The sequence below is a fragment of the Cucumis sativus genome, chromosome 2 (genome assembly GCF_000004075.3).
Source record: "Cucumis sativus cultivar 9930 chromosome 2, Cucumber_9930_V3, whole genome shotgun sequence".
Classification (NCBI taxonomy): Eukaryota; Viridiplantae; Streptophyta; class Magnoliopsida; order Cucurbitales; family Cucurbitaceae; genus Cucumis; species Cucumis sativus.
This window is the reverse complement of record NC_026656.2, coordinates 11007913-11029402: the sequence shown is the minus strand read 5'-3', so window position 1 is coordinate 11029402 and position 21490 is coordinate 11007913. Positions and strand designations below refer to the sequence as shown.

Here is a 21490-nt window from a genome sequence, read left to right as displayed (position 1 = left end):
TTTATATGAGTAGCTAACAAGCATGCATATGTCTGTTAAGCTTATGGAAGTTGTAATAGACTAAACTAGGAAAATTGACCAATAATTAAATTGAGTAGTACTACGGTTGTATTCAAAATTTGGGGGGTGATCCCACGTGACACATGGCTTTTGACAAACTTTTTTAAAACAGTAATAGTGATGGTAATGGTAAAAAATTAATTAATTAAAAAGTGTATATTATGAAAAGAAAAGAAAAGAAAAAAAGTAATTTAAAATGGGGTGAATTTTGATTATTTGAGAGATGTGTTGTGCAAGTGAGGGCCTAGAAAGGCAACCAATAGGAATTTGCCTCCAATTTGCTACCCTCCAAAGTGAAGTTGAGTGAGTGGTAGAGATCTACACTTTACTATTTACGGACTTTTCTCATTATATTCTTCTTTCTCTTATATTATTTTACTTTCTTTTTTTAAATATTACTACAACCCTTTATCCCATATACTTAAAAAAGTTAATTATAATACTTTTTATTTAAACGCTACGTTATTTTATTTTAGACAGTCCCCTAGCCCAACATACTTTTTCTCTTTCCTCTCTCATCAAAACGCTATATTTACTGGTCAAATAAGTTTAGCTCAATATTAATTAACATCCAATAAGTATGTAAGAGGTTAAATTCTCCATCCCACAATTATTACACTAAATATTAGATGTAAGCGGTATTTAATTAGTTTAGCTTTTTAACATATATTTTTTAAAAGAAGCCGTTTTAAAAAAAGAATGATATGTTGTTTGAGAACATCTCAACTTAGCTTTTAACACATTTTCAATATGAAATTTACACATTTTTTTTATCAAAATCCTTTAAAAAGAACTCTTTTCTTCCTATTCAAGACGGATAATTTATTAGACATTTTCAAGTAGTTTTTATTTATTTTTATTTAATAAGCTAAGAATGGAGAGAGAGAAAATAGAAGAAAACTATAGAAATAAGCTTGGAGGGTATTAAAGTTTGATGCGTTAATAATTAAATACATGTTTTCTATTTAACTGGTTTTTATTTTATACCTGTTGACGATAAATTTTTATTTTAAGATTTTGAGAGATTTGGTAGAATTTTATGTTTTAATTTAAAATTTTTAGTTTTTATTCTAGTGGATGGAAAATTGATGTAAATTTGAGTTAGTGAGGGTATTTTTTTGTAAGTTTAATATTTATGAAACTTTTTCTTTTTTTTTGAAATTTTAAGGATTTTCATCTAAAACTAAATGTCGGTATTTTTGAAATATTTTTAAAGTAAAATTTAGGAATATTTTTTACCCAAACTAGCATTTGTTTTTAATAATTGAAGTTAGGATGAAGTATTGGGATAATTTTGTTGTATGTAAAATTCCAAATATTGGAATATGAATAATGAATAAATAATTGGAGTTAGGGAAGCAAAGGAAAAGAAGTTCTAAGGGCCTCATAGTATAGGATTGGGCATTTTATTAATCTGGCCCTCTCTTTATATGTTTTTTGTCTTTTTTTTTTCAAGAATTATTGTGTTGTTTATAAAGCAACCAAACTACCATTAATTACTTCAAATTATCATCTTTTCTCCATCCATTTCTTATTTTTGTTATATATAATTTTCTCTGCATCATATTCAAATTTAAATCGTTTGGATTGAGCATGTTTATCTGTGTATCAATTTATATTTTTTAAATTTTGCACTTAAAACCATTTTAAAGTAAAAAAAGAAAGGAAGAAATACGCTGTAACTTTCAAAAGAACTCAAATTGTGTAAAAATTATTACGACCGTTCAAAAGTCTAAAAAACATTGTCATTTTGAAAAAAGAAGTAAATTATTTAAATTAATAAAACTACCCACTTTAATTAAGGTACAGAGACTTTAACAAGAAGAAAAAGAATAATGAAAGTGTAGTAATGGGATTCAAAAGACTTGAATATATTAACAACGTGAGTGTGTGTTAATAGCAAAATTCATTTTTTATTTAACTATTTATTGTTTTGATATGTTTTTGCAAAAATTTATTTATTTTAAAAATTGTGTGATATTCTAGGTTTTAACTTAAAGGTTTTTGTTTTTATTTTGATTTATTAGAAGACTGGTGTAACGCCCACCCAACTGTATAAAGAATGTGGATATGAAAATAAAAAATAAAAAAATATTATTTTAGTTCCTTAATTCAACAAAAGTTTAATCTTAGTTGATAGACTTTGAATAAGTTTAAAGTTAATTTAATCCCCCACCACTGGTTTATATTTTATTGTAGATTTTTTTAAAAAAATATAACAAAATATTTACAACGAAAACGGAAAAAGTCTACATGTCCATTATGAAAAATACAAAAAATGCTTCATGATTAATTGACATTCTACACACCTAATATATTTGAAAAAGGTATGTGTAATATATTTTAGAAACAATTGTTTAGATTTGAGTATTGTTTCCTTGATCTATTAGATTTGGATTCAATTCTAAATATTTTTTTAAAGAATTTTTGTACATTGTTTAGAGGGTAGTCAAATCTCAATGATTTTTTTAAAAAATTTTTTTGGTACATGATTGTCATATATAAACGGTCGTTTAGATTTATGTATTTTTGTTAGGTGGTAGTTTATATTTGACAATTTAATATCCAAACGATTTTTTTTTCATGATCTTTAATTTTCAAACACGATCTTAAACAACAAAATACATAAATCTATTTTAGAAAAAACCCTAAATATTTTCACATTTTACGTTTCTTTACACAAAAATTATTGCCATGGTTGAATAGAAACTAAATTTAAGATCTAATAGAAACACACCAACAAAAAATTAAACATTTCAAACCATGAAAACAAACAATAACCAAAATGTTATTTTAACCTTTTTTAAGTTTTATATTAATGTTATAATTAAAATTTAAAAGTAATTAAGGAGGGGTCAGCTGTTATGTCAGAAAATTGAGTACCCCTCTGTCAAATTTAATGCCCCCTCAATACAATTCTCTACTTCTTTTCCTTACCTTACTTACACCCCTTCACTTGTGACTCTTATATATGCATATCTCCTCTATTCAACCCCTCTCCCTCTTTTCTATCATGTGATTAATCTCATAAATAATTGTTTGAAAGTTGGTGTTGTCTTGACATGCTTCACAGTGTTCTCTCTCTCTCTCTCTTTTTGTCAAATCAAATATATTCATTCTATTCTTCTTTATGCTGCTAGTTGTTTGTATCAAAAATGCAATTATCAATCATAATCTTGGTCCTTTAATTCTCCTCTGATTCAGGTTTAATGCACTCTCTATTAAAACAAAAATAAAACACTTCTATCAATCTCTCAAGGTTAAATACGAATAGTACACGGATTTTGTCAACTTTAGATTTTAAACTTTACCTAATGTATTTCTAATAAATCTTAAATCAATTAATCCCCTCTATTGGAGTCATTGTTTTTGGAAATATCTTATCTCACTTAAAAACACTCTTACCTCTTTTTCTCTTCTTAAACTTAAAATATCATTTCCATCCCTATATATTCAAATTTTTATTTAAATTTTAGCTAATCTATTTTTAATAAATCTAAAATTTAGACGGGATTTTGTCTATATTTTTTTAAAAAATATTTTCACTATAAATTTTAAAATTATATTAGCATACAATATAAAGGTAAATAAAAAACGGTTCATAGAGTATGGAGTGTAATGAAAGTTGTAACTTACAACTAGATCCATAAATTTTCAATTGAAAAGATTAGAATTCTCAAACTTAGGTAGCCGTAGAAATGGTAACAATTATAAAGTTAAGTATCTAGTTACAACACTTTTACAAGTTTTAGGATTTGCAATAAAAAGTTTGAGTATAATCTTTGTAATTTACCCACATTATTATTGATATTCAATCATTTTCTACAAAAAAAAAAGTTTAAGAGACACGATTAATTCAAAATTTATCGAAAACTGGTGAACTAGATGCTGACACTTGAAAGTACAAGTGTTAGAGTAAAACAAACTCAAAATTACATGAACTAAAGTAATACTTTAAAAGTTTTTTAATAGTTCAAACACAAGTTAAGTGGGGAATCGAAATATTAGACTTCAAGAAAATAAAGTAGCGTTTCAAGTAATAGTTGGGAGCTATATATACTGATTAAGTTAAATTATAAATTAAACATTAAACTAACGGTTTGAAAAGCTATTTTTAGTGGTGGTGAAATACTTTAATTTGATTTATTTTCAAAATTTATTTGAATCAAATTTGTATCCTCCTTTTAATAACTTAAAATTTGTGTCTATTTGATTCTTTGTGTTTGAAAAAGACTTATAGGCAAGTCTTTTTGAAATTTAACTAGACGATAACCTTTGGTCATAATCATGGTTCTTCGTAACTACACAAAGAGATAGTTATGGATGTGTGACCAAATGAATGATAATGTAACAATTAGTGTAGTATAATTTTAGGTAAACTCTTTGTAACGACTAAACGTACAAAATGACAGCAAAGTATTACACTAGTTGCAATTATATCTTTAAACTTTCAAAATTAAAATTTAGACCTCAAACTTAACAAAAATTTAAATTTGGACCTTCAAAATTACATAGTTGCACGCATTACTAATTATATAAGTTTAGAGATAGAATTTGTATCATATTGAGTCAATCTTTTACGATTATTGTAAGCTCGATGATCTAATTTTAACTTTTAAAAAAGTTTATGAGCCCAATTGACATTATTAAAAGTTTAATGTATAATAAAATCATGAAAAAAAAGGATTGTTAGCTAGGGGTACCGTAGATGTAGGGAACATGCTCTAGACAAGCATGATCATGAGCTCATTGCTCATATTGAAGGATTGGATGAGTAGTTATTTTAAAAATGTTTCAATTATTTGGTGAATTTAAATTTATTATTAAAACTTGAATTTAAATTTTATTTAGGGTTAAGATTTGAAGAATGAAATGTATGTTTGATGTTATTTGAGTGTTGAATTTGTGTTGATGAAGACTTTTGGAATAATAATACACATATTTTAAATTTGCTGTATTCTCTCCTGACAATGAGTGGTCAATATTGAGACCATCTATAGTCCAAATGAATATTTCATAGACCATAAAAATAAAATCCAACTTAAAAAGAACAAAAATGTCATTTTTCAAATCTAAGTTCATATGAAAATTAAATTAAGGATTAAAAGTGTTATGCTATGATAGGCTATTTTAATTGTCTGGAGGTAAAACAATATAAGGTAATTAGTAAGTTATTGTTTGGAATAATAGTATTACAGTAAGTTAGGAGACTCTATAATGACAAATTAGTGAAATAAATAAGATTAGGGGAGGTGTAATAATGACAATAACAATATATTAAATGAGGTCAATAATACACGTAACCTACTTACGTGGCAGTCTAGGGAGAAGCGCAGTTACTTAATAATGAATAATAATAATAATTAATAATAACAATAATAAAAGAAAAAACGAAAAAGAAAAGAAAGAAAAGAAAAGAAAAGAAAAAACCACTTCTCCCTGCCGTATTGGAGAGACGCCCCCCCTCCTTAATCAAGTTCACAACCACCCCCTTCTTCAATTCCCCTTCTTCCGCCTCTGAAATTGCGCCGGCCGCTCTCCGATGACCGTCGCCGCCCTCTATTCCCTATCTTTCCGGCCTTGATTGAAGGTTTTAGGGCGGAGTGCCACCTGGTTCGTCCGTTTTCTCGGAATCTGCGGCAATGAGTGCCGGTGCGGCGACGTTCCGGTCTATACTCGACAAACCCCTCAACCAGTTGACGGAGGATGACATTTCGCAGCTCACTCGAGAGGATTGTCGCAAATACCTAAAAGAAAAAGGTTTTTTTTTTTTAGCACCCTCTTCTTTGTTTCTGTAATTTCCATTTTTGTCCCTTTCTTCCCTCCATTTTTTCCGGCGCCCCCAAATCACGGAAGCTTCCATTCTCTTTCTTCCTTCTTCTTCTTCCCTTTCTTGTTTAGCGGGTTTGGAAGAATGATTACGATTTTAATTTTTGTTTTTATTTTTTGCTTGTGTCCTCACACGTGTCGGGTCAGGAATGCGGCGGCCCTCTTGGAACAAATCTCAGGCGATCCAGCAGGTTATTTCTCTTAAAGCATTGCTTGAGCCTTGTGATGATTCCGGCGCCGGCGCTCTCAGGAAGGTCGTCGTTTCGCCTCGGGTGAGTTTTGGTTTCATAATTTTGCTTTTGGGACTTTTCTCACTCAACCTTTTGTTTGGTTGCTGATAAAGAAAAATAAAAAAGATCTCCCTTGAAAATGTCCACTCAAAGTCCTGTTTTTTTCACTTACTGAATGAAGGGTTTTCTTTGATCAACTTTTTTAACCCTTCTTTTTTGAGAAAATTTGTGAATGCTTCTCAAATTCATTACTAATGATGTATGTGTAGATAAATTCAAATCAAGGTGATTCACCCAAAGAACCGAGTGATGATGCTCAGGTTACAATGTCAGTTGATGAATCTGCTTATAGCAATGTGGAGACTGCGAAATCTACTCCTGAGGATCCCCCGGTTGAACCAGAGAACAATGTTACTAGTCCCAGGTTTATCCTTGAATATCTTAGACTTTCTGCTACTTCTTCCATTTGATGTTGATCTGTGGATCGTATACGTTTAGCAATTCCTATGCCTGGATTCATGTATGCCACGTTGTGTTTCATCTTCTAACCATGCAACTTTGTGCAGTTTTGCTGTTCTTTTAGAGTTCGTGCTTTTGAAAAGTTGTGAATGAACCATGGATCCTTGTTTTGGCATTTATTCCCCGATTACTAGGCATGAACAAAATTTTGGGGTTTCAAATGTGAGCATAAGAAAAGAAAGTGAAGCTATGAAGAAGTTATCTGTTATCTGCTGGTCAAGTTTAGAGTCTTGCTGGAAAGAAGTTACTTGAACTATCTATCGTGAGAAGTTTGTTATTTCTTTGTGAAGCTATAGGTTTGATTTGATATTTTAGAATGCAAACATGTGAATAAGGTTGTGGGCACTTCTTTCTTCCTTAAAGTCACAGTCCTACATGGTTAATCCCATTGGCATACCTGGATGTATTTTTGCTATAGCAGTACCTGAGCTGAAACTTGATGATGCCTTATTTGTTGATTCCTGACTATATGGCATGGAAAGTGACAATAAGTTTCTGGGAATTTTTCTTTGGTTTATATTTTACAAATTGGCTTGGCTGATATTTGATCAGTCACTCAAATCTCAATAACTTCGATTTTGACATCTATATAAAAAATTTCTGGAATTCTGCTTTGAAGACTATACATGCACCTTTTAGAGAATTTCTAATCTTTTTAAATGATTTCCAATTTTTCATTCTTTAATCAAATTTATTCTAACTGAAAAGAGATGGGAACAAATGTTTTAATGGTTGACAGAGATCAATACGATACAAATGGAGTGGATGGCCAAATGACAATTTTCTATTGTGGCAAGGTGAATGTGTATGATGGAGTTCCACCAGATAAGGTATAGACATTATCTGATTTCTGAAGAATATTTATCATGGACATGTTCTTTTTTCCTCTCCCTTTCAACATGACGTACTCATTTCTGGATTTGCAGGCGTGGGCAATCATGCATCTTGCAGCTAGTCCAATTCATTTCCCTCAGAATCATCCCATGAGTGGAACTGCTGCATGTCAGTCTCCACCATGTCTTTTGCAGACTTCCAGTGACAGAGATGACTTTCTTCCTCCTAGTGCTACCATCTATCGAAATGTGCACACAGGTTAGTATGTGGGCTCTAGCAATTTTGTTGCAAAATGATTTTTTGTGCTTTGAAAATTTATTTGTAGCATCAACTCCACTTGGCACCTTTTATTGGACCATACTTCTGGTGGGTAATCTAGCAGCCATAGGTTCTGAAATCTACATTTGTTGGTGATAGATAGATAGATCTTGGATCTCCATGAAGCTACTCGTTTTTTCCACGTTAAACTGCCTCTTAGAGTTTAGATGTCTTTTGATTTTGTACACATATCTCCTTTTAAAATGAAGTTTAGTAATGTTGTTCACTATTGCCAATCTATACACATACCCCAGTGGAGAAAGATACCAATTAGCATCCCAAAGGTAATAATTATTTGATTAATGTTAGATTATTTACGGCATACTAATAACCAAAGGCCACAAAAATGGAATCCAATTAAAAAAAGAAAAAAACTATAGAATACAAAGGTCTTTGAGAACGTAGTCAAACATGAATTCTAACAAGAGACCAAAAGTCTCTTATGTCCATTTTCCACCCTCTAAGCAATTTTTTATTCCTTTCTTCTCAAATTTCTCAAGAAGTAGCACACTCTAGCAAGTCAAAATTGGTGGTAGCTATTTAAGTGACAGATTGTACTGACTTGACAGAGAAGTTGGGTGAGCACCCTCAGCAGCAGCAGCATGCAAAGGGGACCAGTATGCGGGATTCTGGTAACCATTCTGTTTGCTTGCAATTTTGTTAATTGCATTATGAAAATAAAAACCTTGTATTTCTCATGTTTGTTAGAAAGAATTGTAAATAATTCTGTACGTTGACCAGATATTTGTTGGTGGTATAATTTGGTAAAAGTTCAACTACAACTTTTATGTTCACAATTCAACTGTCCTTTTTCCATGTTAATTCAATTTCAAACGCTGGTATCTGATTTTGTGGGTTTCATTATAATGAATTTATAATGTAACAAGTCTTGTCAATAGTAAGTTAGAGCTTATGACTCCCTGCTGTAAAAGTTTCCGTCTTTGCTGCTACTGTTTCCCATTCTAAATTGTTATCTCTCATCCACGAGTTGCCATTTAGTTGGACCAGTCTCCATGACGTTTCTTTCCCCCCTTTGCCCATGCAAATAATTAACAGCTACCCATAGAAACAGCTGATCTATTCAATAGCTTTTCATAAAAATTGTGAATTTTCATATTAGATGTTGAGGGTCAGGCGAGTCGGAAAGTTTCATTACAGAGATATCTTGAAAAGCGAAAGGACAGGTACCTTTGACTAAGTTTGTTTTTCTGTTATAAGTCTATAATGATGACATCTTGCATGGTACATAAGCTTTGTGGTCTCCAATCTCATTTCATTCATTTCCCTCCCATCTTTGTGGTTATATTTCTGTAAGGGGAAGGTTAAAGAACAAGAAAAATACAGGATTGTCTTCTCCTAGCCTGGAGGGATATATGAACCATCAAATGAGGACGCACATATCCAATAAGAATTTAGGTCAAATTGTGACGAGCTCTTTATCCCCAACTGGAGTAGCAAAAGCCTTCGTTGGACCAGCTGACAATCAGCCAAAACTTGCATGTTTTTCTGTCGACCTTAATGTCAAAGGTAGATACCTGTAGAGCTTTTATTTTAGCAGTTGACTTTTTTCTTACCTTTATATGTATTTTCATTACTCATTAAAACTGGCAATTAAAATTCACTTTCTTAACTAAGATGGCCTATAGATTTATCAGCATTTTCTGTAGTCATTTGAAAACTTTTATATATGTACGCAGTTTTCTTTGTTTTGACCTCTCCTCACCCTTTATTAATTTCTAGAAGCAATAGATTGATGGGAGCCATGATATCAGTTCTTTTTTTTAAAAAGAAGCTGACGTATTCTAGGATCTGGATATAAAAGCTGTTAAAAGCACACAACAGCCCAATAGTTAGACGACTTTTCTTAAACAGGATTTGTTCTATGGGTTATAATTGTGTCCGTGAGTTCTAAAAATCAAACCCATTTGTTATATATGTAGTACAAAGCTGTTTGATATCTGAGTTTGGGAGTTTTCTGCAGATATCCAGGAGTGCTGAGTTGAACTTCGTTGATGGCATGCTACTTCAAACATCATCCTTGTGATTGACAACTTGAGAGAAAGAAGAGATGCAAATTCGATAATGGTTATCCGCTGCACGATTTGGCTGTGTTAAGGAGCGTTATGTAGACCTTCATGAACCAGTCATATTTTGGAGATCTTGCGTGGGAGAGGTGTCTATATCCAAACGGTATGAGTATCTCACTCAAGCTGATCAATTTTGTAACTCAGAACACGGTATTGCAACCGATGGTAGGATGATTAGGAACTTGTTCATGTTTCTGCTATCAAGGCTTATTGGGTTGAGATGATGATGTTCTCATGCATCGTGTATAAAAAAATGTATGCTATCTTTTGTCCCAAGACCCTCTTTCTTTCTGTGTATACCAGATTCATATTTGCAAGTGCTTAGCATCCAACCCCACAAAACACAATGCCTGTATTCAGTTTTCACAAGCTTCAAACTCGCCCCGTAGTTGGTTTTGATGCCGTTCTTTCACGTTCGAGCATCACTTTAGCTACTTGATTTTGAGCATCACGTTCGAGAAAGTAGAGGGAACTTTTTGAGATGGGAAGAGATGAAAAAACTTAAATCGAGATGTAAATGAAAGGTAGGATTTAGGACAAAGTTTTATAATTAAAAATCTTGTAATCCATCGAACAAGTTCATATAAAAATGAGTGTAAATAGGAATATCGAAAATAGTTAAATGAAATTATATAATAAAATAGTCACTAATTAGTTGTCACACAACTAAGTATAAAGTTGAATATTAAAATATTAAAAATTTAGATTAATATATACATTTTAGTTTTTTATACTCTTTACTTTTTATAATTTTTCTTTTTTTGAGAATCTGTAAATCATATATTTAGTCCTAGTTTATTTTTAATTCTTTTACAAAATAATTACTATTTATTACATTTTTAGATTAATTTTTTGAATTTATTAACCTATTGTATATCTTTGAATGAAAATTATAATTTAACTAATTTCAATAAATTAATGGTTTAAATTTAAGAAAATTATTTTAAAATATCACAATCTATGCCTAATTTATCTTAGATAGATGATACTATTTTATGTTAAAATTAAACAAACTAAAAATACTATGAAATTTATGAATTACAAATGTTCTAAAAAAAATAATTTTGCTTTTAGTTCAATTTGTGTTTCAAGAACTTGACTTTAACTAGCTCACTTGTAACGATATCTATCTTTGATTTAAGACAATCAATTTAAAAGATGTTCAAGGAGATATTTGGTAACTGGCATGTAATTAAATTCACTGGGTAAAAACAATTCATCCACAGTTTGAGTACCAACAACTGGAGAGAACTACTCCATCATTATTTGTATTAATTTATATTATTAACTAAACTCAACTTAAATCTACAAAATAACTTATACTTTTGATTTTGGATTTTTGAAATCTCAAATACTTTTAAAATATTTATTTTGGTTATCTAGATTCAACTTTTATTCATTCAAATTTTAATACTTAAAAATTCATTAAGTAGCGGTAGTTTTTTACTTTAACTAATGTTCATGTATATACTTTGAAAAGTAACTATTCACCTCATTTTTTATTAAATTAAAATGATCCATTTTAAAAAGTTGAAGAATAGAAACAAACATAGATTGAGAGTATAAAAATTTAAATAAATATATTGAAAAATGGATAAATAAAAATAAAATTCACATAATTAGTCATGAAATAAATCCCATAATTTTGTGCATGGTGGTAAAAATTTGAAAATTCCATGTCATCACTCATCCAGGTTACCACAAGGTTGAAAAGAATCTCCCATACACGTGGCAGCTCCATTGACATTAATTAAACAAATTTTTAAGTAAAAAATAATAATAAAAAAATCTGCTTGGAATCTTCCAGTTTCATCACTCAACCGATGAGAGAGTCTGTTCCTTCCGCCGTCCACTGCCTTTAAATTTGAAGCTCCATTCTTAATCGGAGTATATTCTCGACCTTTCAACTCAGAGCAGCTTCAACAATGGCGATCGAGGTAAGACTCCACCCAACCCAACTGCTTCTTATACATATCCACATTTAGTCGAAAGATTGATGGATGAAACTTATGTTTCTGCAGGCTTGGTTTATGGACGATTGCAATGAAGACCAGAGGCTTCCTCATCACCCAAACCCTAAAGAATTCGTCTCCATGAATCAATTGGCAGGTGCACTTCCATCCTCTTATCCATAACTTCTGAAACAGATTTTTAGCCCTATAATTGAATTGAATTGAATCGAATGAATTATCTGCAGAATTAGGCGTTTTGTATTGGAAATTGAACCCTGAGATATATGAAAACGATGAGGAATTGAAGAAAATCAGAGACGATAGAGGATATAACTACGTGGTCTGTGAATATTCAGTATTCCATCGCCGTTTTGCATTTACATGTTTTCGTTAATTTCTTCTTTTGATTAATTTTGTTTTGATTTGGTAGGATTTACTTGATATATCTCCAGAGAAACTTGCCAATTACGAAGGGAAATTGAAGGATTTCTACACAGAACACATTCATGCTGATGAGGAAATTCGTTACTGTTTGGATGGAAGTGGCTACTTTGATGTACGGGACAAGAACGACCGTTGGATTCGAATCTGGATTAAGCCCGGCGATCTTATCATCTTGCCGGCTGGTATCTACCATCGTTTTACTCTGGACACCAATAATTATACCAAGGTAGGATTAAATACCATTAACTTCAAAGATTCTCATTTCAAGATATTAATTATCAATTCATTGGATTATTTACAGTTAATGAGACTATTCAAGGGAGAGCCAGTTTGGACCCCTTTTAACCGACCACAGGAGCAGCACCCAGCAAGGAAAGAGTACCTCATGTCCTTCACTGAGAAAGCTGGAGTGGCACTCAAGGCTCATTAAAGATTTGTGTGTTCTTCTGTACTATGCCATTTAATACAAAGCTATGGGGTTAAGCTCAGGTCTTGTATTGCTGGGTATGGCTTAGATTAAATACTGTATAAATATGGCAACTGCTGTTGAAACCTGGTCTAAGTAAATGTCTGAAACTTAGATATTCTCAAATAAATTGTATTTTTAAGATGGGAATCTTTCTCTTTGCAGAATTTGAATGGTTTTCTTTTTCTCTTTTGTTGTGCTTAAATTACATTTATTTTTATTGTTCTACAGAAACTCATATTTGTGTTTATTAATACTACCAGCCTATAGTACCTTTCTTTGACGATAGTCTGTTCCATAATGCTTCAGGAATTATTGAGTTCACGTGTCAGATAAATAATTTTATCACTTCCTTAAGATTACTGTTCTTTTATAACATGTCAATTGTATTCTTCTCTAAAGTATTGAGGGCCAGTTATGGTGTTTTTTCCTCCAGAGATTATTAACTTTTTGGTTTTCATGCTGACAAGAAAGTTTCGTGCCTCAAGGAGATCAGAGGCTCGTCACTGGAAGGATAAGAAAATTTATACCTACAAGCCAACTCTCTTGTAAGCATCTTCTGAATTTGTAACATTGATGTTAATTTTATGCTTTTTCTATTCATTATCGCTTGGCTTCTGATAAATTATCTTACTGTGCTATTAATTGACTGATTGGGTCAACCATCTGGACTAACTTAGTGGTAAAAAAAGAGACGTAGTTTAAATAATTTTCTGAGATTTTATTGAACACTTAACTATTATAGGGTTTTAGCGCGCCAAGCTCACTCATGGATATAAAAAAAACAATCTTCTTGGTGCGTTTGTATTGCCAAATTTTACTTTATACTGATTCCGAATCCAATGTGCATGCCTTGAAAACTTCACTTATATTAAGTATTATCCCCTTGAATGCAAGCTGAGTTTGATTCCATGTTCAGGTATAATTCGGTCAGCCAGCAGCCTTGTACTGCTGCTGCCAAATTTTATGGCAGTATGGGCCTATTTGTTGAACCCTGATTGCCTCCCTTTTTCATTTTTTCTCTTTGGGGGGGTGACCCACCTCCTAGGATACTCCAATCAAAGTGGATAAGTGAACCATTGAAATGAGGGCCGAATATAGTTTCAAAGTTAAATATTTGTAGTTTAAGATCCGACAACTTTGACCCTGTATGCTAACCAATTTGTTTTTGTTTTTGAAAATTAAGCCTATAAACACTATTTTCACTTCAGACTTTTTTCCTTTCTATCTACATTCTACCAATCATTTTAAAAACCAATCCAAAATTTGAAAACTAAAAAAAGGAGCTATTAAAAAGTTGTTTTTGTTTTTGAAATTTGGCTAAAAATTCAACCATTGTATTTAAGAAAGATATGCAATTCATTGTAAGACATGGAAATGAAATAAGCTTAATCTTTAAAAACAAAAACAAAAAATGGAATGATCAGCAAAATGGGTATTTGCATTGAATTACCATTTGATTTTTTGTTTTTTCTTTTACCCCAAGATTTGTGCAAGTTTTCTTATAATTTTTTTGTCATAATTTTCAACTTCGCTTACTAATCATTTGAATTCTTAGCCAAATTTTTAGTTTTCAAATTTTGTTTCTTTAAAACACTCCTAAAAAGTAGATAACAAAAAAAAAAAAAAAAAAAATTAATAGGGTGAAGTAATGTTTATTAAAAACCAAATGGTTATCAAATAGGTCCTTGGTTGGGTACTATTTTCTCATTCCTACTCTAGTTCATGAGGGCCCATAGAAATATTATGAATAAACCCATAAAGTTGTGGCTTCTAACATATAAAACCCTCTTAAGAAAAAAAAAAGAAGAAGAAAACTATCCAAGTCTTTTATCAGTCTTCATTTTGTATGACTTGTGTGGTGGAAAAAGAATGAAATTGAAGTTTTTTTTTTTTCTTTTAAAGAAATGGAATGTTGTAGATTTTGAATGAGATTTTAACATAAGGTTACTTATATGATCTTATGGTGGTTTTGAATGAAAACATATTTGTATAGCGAACAATGTGAAGAGAGAATTTTATAATCTGTAGTGTTGTATGGCAGAGCTGGGAAATGAAATGTTTACTCATGTCTGAAGTTGTAACAACTAACAACCAAGGATGAGAGGTCTGACGTAGCTTTCAGCCCTTTGATGACCAATCTGCATAGTTCCACATATATCTGGAGAAAGCATCATATTCTCTCTTACCGCTAACTTCATCAATTGGCACAGCATCACTAATTTCTCTGCTAGCTTCACGCTTAGTGACCCAATGTTGCTGTGAAGGTTTCCAACTTTGGTTGTCTCTGTTGCGGATGGGAAGCGAAACAGTGAGTTTGAACTGTCAACAGAACAAACTATACCCTTTATTTACAGAACCAAAGTTTTGTATGCAATTCAATCTTTTCTCAACATCTTATATTATATATTAATTTTACTTACTAGAGATATATAGACTGTAAGTATGACATGGAGAGACAATGACATTGCAGAGATTTATTTCTAGATTTCCTATTTTGATATTCTATGCCTACTAGGCACCATTAAATTAGGTTTAATGTTATTTTAATTTTGAAATGTTATCATTCAAGATGTTATGATGAAGTTTCAGTCTCTTTGGTATCTATTATTGGCATTCTTCAACCATTAACATTCTTAGAACTCCAATCTAGACAAGAAGAGGAAAATATTTAGCTTATCTGGGATGAGAACTATATCAATTCCCTGATGGAGTAGCCATGCTAGAGTCAGCTGAGCAGTCGTGCAGCAACAGTTGGCAGCCAGCTTAACAAGTCGTTTGTAGATAGGTTCATTAACTTCTATACTTTCCTTGCTGAACCTTGAATTTCACAACGTATCCACGAGTTATATGATAAAAAAATTTACTTGGTCTGAGTTTTCCTCTTACAACCTTACCAGCAAGCTCTATGCAACCACCTTTCCACCAAAGAAACCTCGACCCAAAGGGGTGTAAGCCACTATCCCAATTCCAAGCTCTCTACATAATATCATCTCTTCATCCAATAAGTCTGTCAAGATATAACTTCGTATTTTCTAGTTGCCTTTTCTCACCTACAAAGTGGGATTATCTCATCTTCAGTTTAACGGGTTCACAGCGAATACTCCATCTGTAAGGCAGTGATTGGATGAACTGCATGGGCTCTACGGATAATGTCTGCACTTGCTTCAGATAGACCAATGTACTTTATCTTCTCCTCCACCAGCTTCTTCAGCTCTCCCATCTTCACAGACATTTATCAAAATTTGAGAAGGTGATTGTTATTTTTAAACAGTGGGGAAAATAAAGCTCAAAATAGTCGTCAATGGAAGAAATGACTCACAGTTTCCTCAATTGGCACAGATAGGTCGAGGCGATGCTCTGATAATAGAGATCAATGTGATCAACTTGAAGCTGCTGAAGACTTGCTTCACAGCACTTCCTTACATATTCAGGTGTCCCATTCACTGCAAACTGAAAGCTTCCTAATCACGCAATGCCAAATTTTGTAGCTAAATGGATCTTCTCTCGAGGAAGCTGTTTCAAAGCCTGGCATGTGGACCATCTTCAGCTAATCTGTAAGGATTAGAACTCTACAACCTTTCTAAGTTTGTGTTATAGAAAACACTCCTTTCCAACCATGATTTCATTATCACGATCGGCTCCATAAAGATCAGAAGTATCGAAAAAGGTCATTCCTCAAGTGAAAACTTGTTTAATCATATGACATCCATCTTCATGAGTGAGGGGAGCATTGTAAAGTCCCGAGAGTCCTGCACACCCGAAACCCAACCTTGAAACCTGCAACCAATACCTTTGTTTAGGGAAGAAACATTCTGTTTGTTTAGGGAAGAAACATTTCAATGAATAAATGAAACAAGGGAAGACTCCAAGCACCTATAGGTGATTACAAAAGAGATTTACAAATTGTAACTACATAGGAAAGAGTGAAACACTTAAAGTATTAAACCACCAATTCATCCAAAAGCAAATTTAATTATATAGCACCAACACTCCCCTCACTTGTGGGATTGAAATATTTGAAAGGTCCAACAAGTGGAATCAATCTTAATTGGAGAGGAAAAGACAATGTAGGGGCACCACCTGCTCTGATACCATATTAAAGCAGTTCATCCAAAAACTTAAGCTTGTGGTTGAAGACAAATTTAATTATATATGACCAACAAGATGACTTGTTTTGCACCAATACAGCCCATTAGACAGAACAATTTCACAAAGAATAATATTCACATCCAATCAAAATCAAACTTCGCTTGGTAAATCCCAATCAAACAGAAAATGTGGGATAGTTTTAATGTTTGTTTTTTCTAGTTCCTGTTTCTCAGAGGATTAAGTTTACCTCCAGTCCTTGGTTACCTAGCTTGACTCTCAGGATTTTGATCAGTTTTTGAGGCTTTTCCTCCAGTTTACTATGATCATAAAACTTAAATTGCAGATGTTGCAATTGCCTCCAAAAAAACAGAGGAATTTCGAGGCTGTTGGGTTCTCTGTTCTTAAAGTTTAGACTGAATGATGAATGTTTTGCTTTTCCCCATTGATTAGCTTTGATCAACAATTTCTTTGTTTTATTCTCAGGGCTCAATTTTTTCTTTAATTACATGGAATCTTTCATTATATATTTTGTGGTTGTGGGTAAATAAAAAATGCCAACAATTGACAAGACGCAGGACCTTATTTTAAAGGTTCATAAGTCTTTTCTCCTGTCCTTATTGCAAAATTTATGTCCAATTCCCAACCACTCCATTCCAACCTATAAGGTTAATTTACGACGGTTAACTCTTAAATATTTGTGTAGTTAATATTTCATTTGATTAATAATAAAATACTTTCCCCATCTTTGGCTATATGTAGGACAAGGTTACTTATGTTTTCTTCAAATAGAGATAATTAAACCGGTCTTTAAATAGTCATTTACTTGTAGAGCTTTGGGCATCATGTCCATCTGTAGAACTATAGTTACATTTTTCCCTTTGAATGAGGAACAACTGGGACACTAGTGGTCTATATTAATCTCGAATTATAAGCATTTCTCAATGGACAATGGACCATTCATGATGCAGCTGGTTGGTATTAGCCTTAGGGAATGGCCAAAACAAGGTAATTCTTCTCTAAAGTAGTGAGAGCACTCTCAAAAAAAGAAAAAAGTTCTATTTAATATGCTTTCGAAAAACTCCATATAACATATTCTGAAGTGACTATTTATAGCTTTGGAAGAAAATATGATAAATAACTAATGATCTCGTGGATTCTCAATTGAGGTACTACTTGGACATCAGTAGCAACTTTCACCATCTTTTCAAATGAAAATGGATCTTTCCGGGATTTCATGGCTCAAGATGGTGAGAAGTCGAACACTGGCTTTTAAGTCCTTAATGGGGTGTCTGCAAACTTCCACATATATTTGGTAAGAACATCATATTCTCGCTGGCCTCTAACTTCATCGACTGGGACAGCATCACCAATTTCTTTGAAATCTTCCTCTGTTAGCTTCACATCCAATGACTCAATGTTGCTATCAAGGTTTCCAAGTTTGGTTGTACCTGTTGCATAGTCAAGAAACAGAAATCAAAGAGTTGGAATGCTTCATTAACAGAACCAAAATACCAGAGGCCTCTATTGGTTGGAGTAAATTCAATATCCTCTCCTATTTGGAGGTCAATTTGATTCATGAGCCTCAATACAGATTATGGAGGATAAATCACATTGTATCAGTTTGACTCTGTTAACAACCTCACTTAAAATCTCAAATGGATTATGTTAATTATAGTCTTGCTCTAGTCTGATATATTACCATTCAAGATTTTAAGATAAAGTTTCTGTATTTGGATGCTGTCTCCCATCAAATATTCCCATATAAATGCATCAGTATATTCTCTGTCCTAACCATATTTGGATATTTATGTTGATAGCTGATGGATCATAGCCTTCTACATATAGTACTTTTTCTGCTACCATGATCATCATACCATTTTTTCTTTCATCAAAATAAGTTGCTTTCTTGCTTACAAAGGCAACAGATCTTTATTGTTGTTATTTCAGACAGGATCAGGAGGAAGGACATAAACACACACCTGGGATGGGGACAATATCAATACCCTGGTGGAGCAGCCAAGCTAAAGCCAACTGAACTGTGGTATAACCATGCTTCACAGCTACACTTGCAAACCTTCTGTAAACAGCTTCATTCTGTTCTAAACTCTCCTTGCTGAACCTTGGATGGTAAGCCTGTCAAACACATCCCATCTGTTTGTTATGCAACACAAAAACAGAGACTTCATGCCAGAACTGGAACAGGACTCTTCTTTTATAAACCTACCAATGAGGTCTTACTTGGCAAGCTCTCTGCAGTTGCCTTTCCCCCAAAGAACCCTCGACCCAGAGGACTGTAAGCCACTATCCCATTTCCCAGCTCCCTACAAATCACCAGGTCTTCATTCAAGATATCACTTTGTAGCTTGAGTTAGAAGTTTGGTTTTGAACACTTTTCAGTCTTTCAAGATTTGTTATTATGGACCTACTGAACATGAAATTGAATGTGTAAAGATCTATTATCTGATTGATTTCTTAGTCTTCTTACCTACAAAGTGGAATTATGTCATCTTCGATATCACGACTCCACAACTAATACTCCATTTGAATGACAGTGATTGGACGAACTGCATGAGCTCTCCTAATTGTGTTTGCACTTGCTTCAGACAACCCGATGTACTTTATCTTTCCCTCTTCCACCAGCTTCTTTAGCTCTCCCATCTTCACATCAACCAACCAAAGGTTCAAAAGGTAAACTCGATACAGTCATCAAAGAACAAAACATGGGTGGCAGGAGTGAAACAAAGAAGGAAATAGGGGAGTAGTTCACTTCGTTTCCTAAAAGTATGTCAACTTTTGTGACTTTGTGATACCTTTTAACTTTCTTTCTGAAAGATGACTTACAGTTTCTTCGATTGGCGTCAATACGATGCTGATAGTAGAGGTCGATATAATCAACTTGAAGGCGCTCGAGACTTGCTTCACAGCACTTCCTTACATATTCAGGTGTCCCATTAACGGCAAATTCAAGTCCTCCTAATGGTACAATCCCAAACTTTGTAGCTAACTGTATCTTCTCTCGGGGAAGCTGTTTCAAGGCCTGCAAGTTCAAACAACAATAACTTGAGTCAATTAGTAAGGTAATCGAACTTAAAACTCCATAAATTTTCATAATCTATGTTGTTAATTAGTAATTCAAAATAGTACACTCACCTTTCCAATCATGATTTCGTTGTCATGATCGGCTCCATAAATATCAGAAGAATAAAAAAAAGTTACGCCTCTGATGAAAGCTTGTTTGATTATTTTACATCCCTCTTCATGAGAAAGGGGACTGTTGAGAGATCCTGAAAGTCCTGCACACCCAAACCCCAACCTTGATACCTGCAAAGTTTGAAGTTTTTTTCACTATTTCATCAAGCCATGATTCTTTTTTTTTCCCTTTTCATCCTCCCAAGTTTTTCCTATTTCTTAGGAAGTGATCAAGCATACCTCTAATCCTTGGCTACCCAGTTTTACTCTGGGGATTTGGATCAGTTTTTGGGGCTTTCCTTCCATTTTTAAGTAACCAGAGAGAGCTTATACTTAGCAGATACTGCAATTTCCTGCGGACACACAGGTGAGTTTTGAAAGTTTTGGAAGTTTTGGAAGTTTTGTTTTTTTATTTTTATTCTTATTCTTATTCTTATTGTATATATCTTCACCCAACAATCTCAATGATAGTCCTTTTTCAACGTTTGTTTGTCAGTGCTGAGTTTTCTTGTTTAATTACAAGGAATATTTCGTGAAAGTATAGAACTGGTAAGGACATTAGACCCATGTTATCTTTAAGTTGTGAAGTCTGTTCTTCCACCTAATGGTCATAATTTGTAAAGTCTTAGATTAGTATATGTGGCTATCGTTAATTGATGGAAATGTGTCATTGTTACCTAATAGTCAAATAAATAATTTGTGCAATTTATAATGTAGTGACCATAGGACTTTTCTACTTGGGAGATTGTGTCCAAGTGTAGGAAGGAAGAGAGGATTCAAATCTATTACTTTTTATAGGAAGTAAAAGTAAATTTATTGTTTCTGTCTTTGTAATAATTTTTAACTTTATTTAATAAACGAAGACATCATCATTTTGGTTGCACATTTTATCTAAAGAAAGTATAAAATGATCAACAGATCAGTCTTAGATCAGTGACTGATTTGTAATGTTTTAATTGCATTATTTTTCTCATTTGAAACCATTTGCTTGACCAATTTCTTAAATAGACATTCACCAATCATGAAGAAATTAAATGGAGTAAAATAACCTAAGCTTATGAATGTTATCTAACATTTGTGAGATCTCATCGACATAACTAAGTTCTTGAAGGTTTGAAGGAGAAGAGAGTTGTTGATATTGGTTGGAGTCATTCTTGGATTGAGGTCAACCAGTCCAACAATTCTTGCCTGATACGTTAGGGGGTTTCGTTCCTTTAAGGTTGAGCTTATGTTGGATCTCTAACCTTTGAGCTGACATCATAGTTGTTCCTAATATATATACAATTTATATATATAATAAACCTTCGTAATTTTATTTTCTTTTTTATAAAACTTCATCTCATCTTTTTCATGAGAAAACATTGAGACATGGTGATAGAAAGTCAATGTGATGAAAATATCGATAACAAGTTGAGGACGATAGAAGTTTATGAAAAATATTACAAAAAACAATTTTTTATGCACATTATT

At 32.7% G+C, this 21490-nt stretch overlaps 2 protein-coding genes and 1 pseudogene across 5 annotated transcripts; 2 read left to right on the top strand and 1 right to left on the bottom strand.

Moving 5' to 3' along the window:
- The first annotated feature begins 5457 nt into the window (after positions 1-5457).
- Positions 5458-10246, top strand: LOC101204377 (protein TIFY 4B). 4 transcript variants are annotated; one of them, XM_031881231.1, is made up of 9 exons: positions 5458-5820; positions 6037-6161; positions 6389-6543; positions 7378-7468; positions 7565-7730; positions 8360-8422; positions 8911-8974; positions 9112-9317; positions 9772-10246. In XM_031881231.1, the coding sequence occupies exons 1-9, from the start codon at positions 5703-5705 to the stop codon at positions 9786-9788; spliced, it is 1005 nt and encodes a 334-aa protein (XP_031737091.1). In that variant the 5' UTR covers positions 5458-5702; the 3' UTR covers positions 9789-10246. The 4 variants fall into 4 exon arrangements, with proteins under 4 accessions (XP_031737091.1, XP_011649171.1, XP_031737092.1 ...); XM_004145346.3 differs by having other exon boundaries at positions 5459-5820; positions 9106-9317; XM_011650869.2 differs by lacking the exon at positions 8911-8974 and having other exon boundaries at positions 9135-9317.
- A 1407-nt stretch (positions 10247-11653) lies between these two features.
- On the top strand, positions 11654-13022 carry LOC101204622 (1,2-dihydroxy-3-keto-5-methylthiopentene dioxygenase 4). Its single transcript, XM_004145347.3, has 5 exons — positions 11654-11814; positions 11899-11986; positions 12075-12169; positions 12260-12499; positions 12575-13022. The coding sequence occupies exons 1-5, from the start codon at positions 11803-11805 to the stop codon at positions 12701-12703; spliced, it is 564 nt and encodes a 187-aa protein (XP_004145395.1). The 5' UTR covers positions 11654-11802; the 3' UTR covers positions 12704-13022.
- Positions 13023-17794: 4772 nt separating this feature from the next.
- LOC101204860 lies at positions 17795-20475 on the bottom strand (annotated as a pseudogene).
- Between the last annotated feature and the right edge of the window lie 1015 nt (positions 20476-21490).